Source organism: Phasianus colchicus, chromosome Z (genome assembly GCF_987193195.1).
Source record: "Phasianus colchicus chromosome Z, bPhaCol1.hap1.1, whole genome shotgun sequence".
Lineage (NCBI taxonomy): Eukaryota > Metazoa > Chordata > Aves > Galliformes > Phasianidae > Phasianus > Phasianus colchicus.
In genome coordinates this window covers 31534135-31545190 of record NC_143476.1, presented here as the reverse complement: position 1 = coordinate 31545190, position 11056 = coordinate 31534135, and the positions used below count along the sequence as shown (strand labels likewise).

Here is an 11056-nt window from a genome sequence, read left to right as displayed (position 1 = left end):
CCCATCCCCACGTGACGGCTGTGGTCCCCAGCGGCAAAAAAAATTCAACCTTGCAGAGAGTCCATCCATACTGCTTTCATTCTTCGGTCCACCATCCCCAGCACAAAGCCACTCCCGGTTCCAGCATCAGAGGAGACATCCCCACAACCATTCCCAAAGACAGCGCGGAATCAGCCATATCCCATCCTGGCGTGACGGTTGTGGTTCCAAGTGGCAAAAAAAATAAACCCTAAATATACTCCCCACATGTTGGCTTCAGTCTTCTCTGCTTGTCCTGCGGTGGGCAGTGTTAGGAGCTGAGACCACACGGTTGTCTTCTCCCCAGCACCTTCCCAGATGGTTGCCGTGGAGTTATCTCTACATCTATCTGTGTCCGTGACAGGGGCCAGCATGCCCACAGGCCCAACGGCCTGAAAAAAAAAGGGGCGGGGACGGAGGCGGATCGACGGTTTACAGGCCAGTTTGGCCCGTTTCCGTGACTAACGGGCACGGGGGACCCACAGACCCACATCCCGTGAAAGGGGGAAGGGAGAAGGGGGCAAGGGAGAAGGGGGGAAGGGAGAAGGGGGGAAGGGTAGGGAGATGGGAGGCGGGCCGAAGAACAAAATAGCGGCAGCAATCTGAGGAGGAAAGTCAATTTCCTAAATATGGTATCGGAATGCAAGATAACACAATCTAATACTTCACATAATCCTTGTCTGCCGGGGTTAGCTGCTTCAGAGCCGTCCCGGACAGAATCGCAGCGACTCATTGCAAGGGACGGGGGCGGGTTCGGTCAGTTCCTTTACCAGCGGAACCCCGAGCCAACAGAGCAGCCCAACAGTTCTCACGAGAGTGGCTGATGTGGCATCGGCATTGCCAGGGCAATGGAACGGCATCCACGCCCCTTGCCTTAGGAAAGCTTATGGGAGGGCCTCAATGCATCGCTGCCCGCCAGATGCAGTGAGGAGAAGGCAGCACGTGCGCAGCAGCCACAGCATACTGCAGCAGCAGGTGTGGCAGCTTGTGCAGGATGGCGCAGAAGTACTGTCCCTCCTAGCTCTGGAGACCAGCTTACCTACTGGCAGTAGGTACTGTCTCTCCGAGGCCACAGGTTTACCACGGTCTCCACCAGGCAACCAGCTTGCCCCGCAAAGACCGTGGCGACCCAGACGGAGGCCCTGCCCAAGAATGTGGCTGTTCCGGCCTCCGGCTGCAGGGAGTGCCTGAGCCTGCTTGCTGATGTCGAGGAGGGTGGCAGGAACTGCACCTGTGTGAGGGGTGAGCAGGTGGAAGATCTGCTCAGCATGGTGGCAGAGCTCAGGGAGGAGGTGGAGAGGTGAAGGACCATCAGGGAGTGAGAGCAAGAGATTGACTGGTGGAGTAACTCCCAGGCATGCCAGAGAGGAAGGCGCCAGGGAGACACCCCCCAGAAAGTGGGGGATGGACCCCATGTCCTGGCACTGTCAGGCAGACAGCAGGGTCCTGAGAGGCGGGGAGAACTGGAAGACAGTCCCAGCTCGGCATCGTGGGTGAGGCACTGTAAATTGAAGGGGAGGTGAGCCAAGTGAGACAGGACAAAGAAACACTTAGGGTTCCTGTCACGCCAGGAGATTGCGGGGAAAAACCTCCAAACTGTCCTGTAGGGTGCTGTAGGATCTACTGGGAACTCCACAGTGGAGGTAATTTTGCCGATTCCCTGTCCAAAACCTTTTCATATCCCTCTAGGAAGCAGTGGGGGAAAACTTCAGATTTCTTTTGGAGGTTTGAGGAAGGGCCCCTCTAGAAAGGTAGTGTGCCAGAAAGCCCAGCTGAAGTGCCTTTCCACCAATGCACACAGCATGGGAAATAAGCAGGAGGAGCTGGAAGCCATGATGTGCTTGGAAAATAACGATCTGGTTGCTCCCAGGGAAACGTGGTGGGACAAATCTCACGACTGGCGTACTGTGAATGAGGGCTACAGGCTCTTCAGAAGGGGTAGACAGGCTAGGAGGGGAGCGGGTGTTGTCCTCTATCTTAGGAAGGGACGGATTGCAAAGTGTCTGAGTAACAGCCATGACCAGGCTGAGAGCTGTCATGGAGTTATCTCTAGATCTGTGTTTGTGACAGGGGCTGCAGCCCTCCCCTCCCCCCTCCTCCCCTCCCCTCCCCGTCCCACGTCCCCCCCCCGCCAAAAAAAAAAAAAAAAAAAACACACAGGGGAGAGGATAAAAAAAAAAGTGTTGAAGGTTTACGGCCAGTCCGCCAGCCCGGCCCCGTGACTAATGAGGCAGAGGACTTGAGGGCAAGGGTAGGGAGATCGTAGATGGGTCTAACGGAGGAAAAATCTGAGCAACTACAACGATCTAAGGAAGAACGTTAGTTTACTAAATCCAATAAAATCAAACACAATGAGAGTGTCCAAAGCCGATGCCTTACACTATAGACTGCAGAGGGAACCACGAAGAGTTCGCTTCTCTGCTGCAAAACCGAGAGAATCCACGAGAGGGAGAAAGGCCGGTGTCCTGCCAGGAGCTCCACCTTTCTTGCTCTGGGCGAGAAGTCCTCTGGGGAATGCCACTCCTCCCCTCCCCTCCCCTCCCCTCCCCTCCCCTCCCCTCCCCTCCCCTCCCCTCCCCTCCCCTCCCCTCCCCTCCCCTCCCCGAACCAAAACACCCCCAGAAAGGCAGTCCACAGAACCAGAACATTAACTCTTTAACTCCCACTGCTTTCCACGATGTTATGATGTGGAATTCCGACAAGAAAAATCACAAAACCACAACACCAGGAGTTTATGGGTGAAAATCAGGGATCGGCCCAGTCAAGGGCATCTAGTGGTCGGGGTCTGCTACAGGCCACCTGATCAGGGGGAGCCTGTTGACGAGGCCTTCTTGCGTCAGCTGCAGGAGCTGTCGCGCTCGCGGGCTCTCGTCCTGATGGGGGATTCAACCAGCTAAATGCCTGCTGGGATAGCAGCACGGCGGGTGGCAGACAATCCAGGAGATTCCTGGAGTCTGCTGAGGATTACTTCCTCGTCCAGGTACCAGTCAGACTGACCCGAGTTGAAGCCCTGCTGGACCTGGTGCTCACCAATGCAGAGGTGATAGCTAGTTTTGAATCACAGGATCCTGGGATGGCTTGGGTCGGAAGGGACATTAAAGTCTATCTAAAGGTCCAAACTCCTGCAGTGTGTTGGTTGCCACCCACTAGATCAGGCTGCCTGAAGCCCTATCCAGTGAGGCCTTGAGCATCTCCAGAGAGGGCGGCTCTCTAGTCGTGGGAGCTCTCCCATTAGCGTTGACCTGGCTTTCATGGAGAAGCTGACTCTCATGGTCAGGCTGGATGAGCAGGGATGCTCCAGTGTGACTCCAGGAGTGCAGCCCTGGACAAGGGACAGCTCCTCTCCTGTCATGTCTCAGGCATGGTGACCATTGCCAGCAGGTCAAAGAAAGCAAACCAGAGTCAGAAGTTTTCCTGACTCATTTTGTATGCAGGCTTAAAGGGAATCGTGCCCTGCCTATGCCACTTTGCCTCTGGGAACTGAATAAGGGTTGAAACTTAGACGTGTGAAGACATGGATCGGAAAGGATCATAAAACCCAGCCAACCCAAGTGCCTGCCATGGGAGCGCTGCCACCCAACAGGTCAGGTTGGAGCAGGGCCCTGTGCAACCTGGTCTGGAGCGCCTGCAGGGATGGGCGCCCGCAGCGTCTCTGGGCAGCTGTGCCAGGGCCTCACAGCCCTCTGAGCGAGGAATTCCCTCTCGCAGTTCACCGGGTCTCCCCTTTTCTTAGCTCAAAACCTTGTCCTGTCACCATCAGACCGTGGAAAGTCACTCCGAACACACACTAGAAAAGCTGGCTGTGCTGTTGACCCGCAGACCTTTATTAGACTCTCTGCTGCAACGTCCCAGCACGGGCACGGTGCAAAAGGCTTGAGGGAGGCCATCCTTGCTCCCTGCTGATGGCAGCACCGGGCTCCGCGCCCTGCGCTGCCCACAGGAGCCGCCGCCCTCCCGCATGGGTGCCACGCCCTCAGCCCCGTGAGGTGGTGACCGTGATGTCACCGTGATGTCACAGTGGTGGCCATTGTGACCCGCGGGGCCGGGAGCAGAGCACAGGCTGCCGGGCTGGGGCTGTGCTCACTGCGGCCTGGTGAGGCGCGGAGAGAGGAGGGACTCTCTTGACTCTCTTGCTTCTCGCTGTCAATGCCGATCATGTCCAAAGAGAAGGAGGAGACCCCCATCTCTGGGGAGTCAGGTGAGAGCACCGCATCCCTGTGCGCAGCTCCCCGCTGCTGGGCAGAGAGCTGCTGGGAGTCTGCCTGCGGCTGGGAGGGGCGGGCAGGGGCTCCCCAGCGTCGCGGGCAGGCAGGGCCCCTCTGCTCCTTGGCCAGGGGGCGAGCTTGGGCTGTGGCTGCCCGCTGGCGCCGCTGGGCCTGCAATGCCCCCTTCCCGTCCACCCCCTCCCGCCCTGCCCCTCAGCCGGCACGGCAGGCACGGAGCTGACCCTGGGGATGGCCAGGGCTACCCGACCCTGCCAGGTGCTCACCGCTGCTCACGCTTGCTCTCTCCTTCCTCTCCAGTGTGCGTGCTGTGCCGCCGGGCACAGGTCGACCCGGACATCTGCGGGCGGACATTTGCCAACGGTGGGCTCTGTGCCCACGAATTCTGCTTGGTGAGTTCCCTCAAGGGCTAGGGCTCCTGCCAGGGATGCTCCCTTCCTTGCCGGCCTCACGAGACCCCGCTCTTTTCTCTCCTACAGTTCTTTGCCGAAGGCCTTTTGGAATGGAGATCCCCAGTGGGGGGAATTTTTGGCTTCTCCATTGGTGCCGTCCAGCGCACCATCCAGCTGGCAGACCAGAAGGTGAGGACCTGAACGGAACGGCGAGCTCGGAGCCGGTAGAGGCTCGCACCAAGGTTTTGCCAGGGCCTATAGAAAGCAATCGCGGCCCTTCCAACCGGCTCCAGGACAAAGTTCCACCACAGCAGACGAGCCTCATCTGCCAGGCAGCTCTGCAGAGTGGGAGGCAGCGGTGCCCGCAGCCTGCGCCCTGCCTGGAGAAGTGGGGCCGGCCGACGAGGCTCCGAGCCCACTGCTGACGGGGATCGCTCTGCTCTTTTCAGCACTGCTTTGTCTGTGGCGGGAAGGGAGCTACCATCAGCTGCGCGGAAACAGGTTGCGAGCGCAGCTTCCATCTGCCCTGTGCCGAGGACGGGGAATGCGTCACACAATACTTTGGGCAGCACAGGTAAGGGCAGCCAAGCTGCCGACCCTCCCTGTCCCTCGCAGGGAGGAACCCGCAGCGACACCTCCCAGCATCCTGCCAGAGATAGAGCCCAGGCCTGGCGCTCTTTCCTGGTCCTCTGCGCTCCTCACAGCACTTCTCACCACGCCCATCCCTTCTGTCCTCCTGCCCAGGTCCTTCTGCTGGGAACATCGCCCTCGGCAGCCGGCGGAGGCAGCTCCATCGCAGAACACCTGCGTCTGCGTCATCTGCCTGGAGCCCGTGGGGGACAGCACGTCCTACCACACCCTGGTGTGCCCGGTGTGCAAACAGGCCTGGTTCCACCGGGCCTGCATCAGGGTAGGAGCCCTCCCCTCGCCCCGTGGGCATGGCCGGTGCTCAGCAGCAGCCAGCCCCGCTCACGCTCACGCTCACACTTGTGCTTCTCCTGCAGAAACATGCCATACACGCAGCCACCATGCGTTTCTTCTGCCCCGTCTGCGGAGGAAAGGGACGATTCCGATCCCAAATGACCACGCTGGGGATCCAAATTCCAACCAGGTTGGTGTCCTTCCGCCAGGTTCTGCACTCACTCAGGCACAGGCGCTGTGCCTGCCCACAAACTGCCCCGGCAGGCCCAGTCCCTTGCCATCCTGCAAGCATCGGTCTCATCTTCACGGAGCAGCTGGGAATGAGCTCAAGGGGAATTGAACCGGGCGGCCCTGGATCTGCCTCACGCCTGGGGCACCAGGGACTCATCACATTCCCTCTCTTCTCTGGCAGACGACCATCCTGGTGGGACGACGCAGCATACCAGTCGCTGCGAGAAAGGCACAGGCGCTGCGACGCTAGCATGTGCTTTTACCTCGGAGGCAGGGAGAGGGCACAGGAAAAGGGGTGAGTGACCTCCGCAATCCTCTGGGGCTCTGCGTGGGATCTCAGCCTCACCACAGGTCGGGGGGAGCAAGAGCTGAGCACCAGAGCCGTGCCGCCTGCTCCCTGCCTTGGCTCCCTTTGTCCTCACAGCCACAACCCGTTTGCTTCCGCAGACCCTGGCAGCTGCTGCTCTGCAATTCCTGTGGCTCAGAAGGCACGCACTGGTGCTGCTCCTTCTGGGCCATGCGCAGAAACGGCTGGGAGTGCAACACCTGCGCTGGTGCGGGCACCGGTAAGAGGCAAAGAGCCCTGTGTCGCGGGACTGGGTCCAGGCAAGGCCTGGCAGCGGGTGCTCAAGGCGCTGAGCCTGCCACGATCTCTCTGCCCCACGAGGGATGGCAGCCTGTCCTGCCCATGGGATGGGGATGCATGTTCATCCTGCTGACCTTCTTGTCTCTCCTTACAGCATCCCGCCCCACCTCTGACCTTGCCAGCCCCGGCACTTCCAGCCAAATGGTACAGAGGCCATCCCCCAGCTTTTCGGGACCTGAGAACATCAGTTCTGGCCCCACCAGCCAGGCAGCAACGGGCCCATCCTGCAGCTCCCAGCTGCCCGAGTTCACTGTCCAGCCCGCAGTGCCTGCAACAGAGCAGAGCACAGCCCACCCAAGTCTATCCGAGGAGCGGGGCACCCCTCAGCAGCCACGAGGACGTGGTGGGAGGAGACGGGCACCAGCTGCAGGTGCTGAGACCGGCTCCCAGAGCCCCAGCAGACGGAGGACCGCGCGGTCCTCCAGAACCTCCCCGGCACCTGCGCCCACAGAGCGTCCCAGGCAGCGGGGGACCGGCCGCACAAGAAGCCGCTCCCCGCTGCAAGGTCGGGCCTCAGGCTCCCAGAGTCAGCCCCGAAGGCGTCATGGTGGGAGCCATGCAACAACCCAAGGTGCTCCGAGCAGCACCCGCACCTCGGCCACACCAGCACCACCGAGGTCCTCGAGGGCTTCCCCTCTGCCTGCACGCAGGAGACAATCCAGGCAACGAGGGCGGGCCCGCACTCGAAGCCGATCCCCACTGGGGCGTCGCGCTTCAGCTTCCCGCAGCCGGCCCCGACCAGGCCGTGGCAGCCGGTCCAGGCAGCGGGGGCCAGCCCGGGCACAAAGCCGCTCCCGGGCAAACCGTCAGGGAATGCGTCCCCACAGCCAGTCCCAAAGACGGCGCTGATGCCGCCGTGTCCCATCCCCACGTGACGGCTGTGGTCCCCAGCGGCAAAAAAAATTCAACCTTGCAGAGAGTCCATTCATACTGCTTTCATTCTTCGGTCCACCATCCCCAGCACAAAGCCACTCCCGGTTCCAGCATCAGAGGAGACATCCCCACAACCATTCCCAAAGACAGCGCGGAATCAGCCATATCCCATCCTGGCGTGACGGTTGTGGTTCCAAGTGGCAAAAAAAATAAACCCTAAATATACTCCCCACATGTTGGCTTCAGTCTTCTCTGCTTGTCCTGCGGTGGGCAGTGTTAGGAGCTGAGACCACAGGGTTGTCTTCTCCCCAGCACCTTCCCAGATGGTTGCCGTGGAGTTATCTCTACATCTATCTGTGTCCGTGACAGGGGCCAGCATGCCCACAGGCCCAACGGCCTGAAAAAAAAAGGGGCGGGGACGGAGGCGTATCGACGGTTTATAGGCCAGTTTGGCCCGTTTCCGTGACTAACGGGCACGGGGGACCCACAGACCCACATCCCGTGAAAGGGGGAAGGGAGAAGGGGGCAAGGAAGAAGGGGGGAAGGGAGAAGGGGGGAAGGGTAGGGAGATGGGAGGCGGGCCGAAGAACAAAATAGCGGCAGCAATCTGAGGAGGAAAGTCAATTTCCTAAATATGGTATCGGAATGCAAGATAACACAATCTAATACTTCACATAATCCTTGTCTGCCGGGGTTAGCTGCTTCAGAGCCGTCCCGGACAGAATCGCAGCGACTCATTGCAAGGGACGGGGGCGGGTTCGGTCAGTTCCTTTACCAGCGGAACCCCGAGCCAACAGAGCAGCCCAACAGTTCTCACGAGAGTGGCTGATGTGGCATCGGCATTGCCAGGGCAATGGAACGGCATCCACGCCCCTTGCCTTAGGAAAGCTTATGGGAGGGCCTCAATGCATCGCTGCCCGCCAGATGCAGTGAGGAGAAGGCAGCACGTGCGCAGCAGCCACAGCATACTGCAGCAGCAGGTGTGGCAGCTTGTGCAGGATGGCGCAGAAGTACTGTCCCTCCTAGCTCTGGAGACCAGCTTACCTACTGGCAGTAGGTACTGTCTCTCCGAGGCCACAGGTTTACCACGGTCTCCACCAGGCAACCAGCTTGCCCCGCAAAGACCGTGGCGACCCAGACGGAGGCCCTGCCCAAGAATGTGGCTGTTCCGGCCTCCGGCTGCAGGGAGTGCCTGAGCCTGCTTGCTGATGTCGAGGAGGGTGGCAGGAACTGCACCTGTGTGAGGGGTGAGCAGGTGGAAGATCTGCTCAGCATGGTGGCAGAGCTCAGGGAGGAGGTGGAGAGGTGAAGGACCATCAGGGAGTGAGAGCAAGAGATTGACTGGTGGAGTAACTCCCAGGCATGCCAGAGAGGAAGGCGCCAGGGAGACACCCCCTAGAAAGTGGGGGATGGACCCCATGTCCTGGCACTGTCAGGCAGACAGCAGGGTCCTGAGAGGCGGGGAGAACTGGAAGACAGTCCCAGCTCGGCATCGTGGGTGAGGCACTGTAAATTGAAGGGGAGGTGAGCCAAGTGAGACAGGACAAAGAAACACTTAGGGTTCCTGTCACGCCAGGAGATTGCGGGGAAAAACCTCCAAACTGTCCTGTAGGGTGCTGTAGGATCTACTGGGAACTCCACAGTGGAGGTAATTTTGCCGATTCCCTGTCCAAAACCTTTTCATATCCCTCTAGGAAGCAGTGGGGGAAAACTTCAGATTTCTTTTGGAGGTTTGAGGAAGGGCCCCTCTAGAAAGGTAGTGTGCCAGAAAGCCCAGCTGAAGTGCCTTTCCACCAATGCACACAGCATGGGAAATAAGCAGGAGGAGCTGGAAGCCATGATGTGCTTGGAAAATAACGATCTGGTTGCTCCCAGGGAAACGTGGTGGGACAAATCTCACGACTGGCGTACTGTGAATGAGGGCTACAGGCTCTTCAGAAGGGGTAGACAGGCTAGGAGGGGAGCGGGTGTTGTCCTCTATCTTAGGAAGGGACGGATTGCAAAGTGTCTGAGTAACAGCCATGACCAGGCTGAGAGCTGTCATGGAGTTATCTCTAGATCTGTGTTTGTGACAGGGGCTGCAGCCCTCCCCTCCCCCCTCCTCCCCTCCCCTCCCCGTCCCACGTCCCCCCCCCGCCAAAAAAAAAAAAAAAAAAAAACACACAGGGGAGAGGATAAAAAAAAAAGTGTTGAAGGTTTACGGCCAGTCCGCCAGCCCGGCCCCGTGACTAATGAGGCAGAGGACTTGAGGGCAAGGGTAGGGAGATCGTAGATGGGTCTAACGGAGGAAAAATCTGAGCAACTACAACGATCTAAGGAAGAACGTTAGTTTACTAAATCCAATAAAATCAAACACAATGAGAGTGTCCAAAGCCGATGCCTTACACTATAGACTGCAGAGGGAACCACGAAGAGTTCGCTTCTCTGCTGCAAAACCGAGAGAATCCACGAGAGGGAGAAAGGCCGGTGTCCTGCCAGGAGCTCCACCTTTCTTGCTCTGGGCGAGAAGTCCTCTGGGGAATGCCACTCCTCCCCTCCCCTCCCCTCCCCTCCCCTCCCCTCCCCTCCCCTCCCCTCCCCTCCCCTCCCCGAACCAAAACACCCCCAGAAAGGCAGTCCACAGAACCAGAACATTAACTCTTTAACTCCCACTGCTTTCCACGATGTTATGATGTGGAATTCCGACAAGAAAAATCACAAAACCACAACACCAGGAGTTTATGGGTGAAAATCAGGGATCGGCCCAGTCAAGGGCATCTAGTGGTCGGGGTCTGCTACAGGCCACCTGATCAGGGGGAGCCTGTTGACGAGGCCTTCTTGCGTCAGCTGCAGGAGCTGTCGCGCTCGCGGGCTCTCGTCCTGATGGGGGATTCAACCAGCTAAATGCCTGCTGGGATAGCAGCACGGCGGGTGGCAGACAATCCAGGAGATTCCTGGAGTCTGCTGAGGATTACTTCCTCGTCCAGGTACCAGTCAGACTGACCCGAGTTGAAGCCCTGCTGGACCTGGTGCTCACCAATGCAGAGGTGATAGCTAGTTTTGAATCACAGGATCCTGGGATGGCTTGGGTCGGAAGGGACATTAAAGTCTATCTAAAGGTCCAAACTCCTGCAGTGTGTTGGTTGCCACCCACTAGATCAGGCTGCCTGAAGCCCTATCCAGTGAGGCCTTGAGCATCTCCAGAGAGGGCGGCTCTCTAGTCGTGGGAGCTCTCCCATTAGCGTTGACCTGGCTTTCATGGAGAAGCTGACTCTCATGGTCAGGCTGGATGAGCAGGGATGCTCCAGTGTGACTCCAGGAGTGCAGCCCTGGACAAGGGACAGCTCCTCTCCTGTCATGTCTCAGGCATGGTGACCATTGCCAGCAGGTCAAAGAAAGCAAACCAGAGTCAGAAGTTTTCCTGACTCATTTTGTATGCAGGCTTAAAGGGAATCGTGCCCTGCCTATGCCACTTTGCCTCTGGGAACTGAATAAGGGTTGAAACTTAGACGTGTGAAGACATGGATCGGAAAGGATCATAAAACCCAGCCAACCCAAGTGCCTGCCATGGGAGCGCTGCCACCCAACAGGTCAGGTTGGAGCAGGGCCCTGTGCAACCTGGTCTGGAGCGCCTGCAGGGATGGGCGCCCGCAGCGTCTCTGGGCAGCTGTGCCAGGGCCTCACAGCCCTCTGAGCGAGGAATTCCCTCTCGCAGTTCACCGGGTCTCCCCTTTTCTTAGCTCAAAACCTTGTCCTGTCACCATCAGACCGTG

The 11056-nt window shown here is 58.8% G+C and overlaps 1 protein-coding gene across 1 annotated transcript; it reads left to right on the top strand.

Annotated features, from left to right (window-relative positions):
- The first annotated feature begins 3906 nt into the window (after positions 1-3906).
- Positions 3907-7347, top strand: LOC149912803 (E3 ubiquitin-protein ligase PHF7-like). The gene is made up of 9 exons (XM_090131940.1): positions 3907-4216; positions 4542-4633; positions 4721-4822; positions 5083-5207; positions 5378-5543; positions 5638-5744; positions 5967-6080; positions 6233-6351; positions 6526-7347. The coding sequence occupies exons 1-9, from the start codon at positions 4165-4167 to the stop codon at positions 7278-7280; spliced, it is 1632 nt and encodes a 543-aa protein (XP_089988066.1). The 5' UTR covers positions 3907-4164; the 3' UTR covers positions 7281-7347.
- The last annotated feature ends 3709 nt before the right edge of the window (positions 7348-11056 follow it).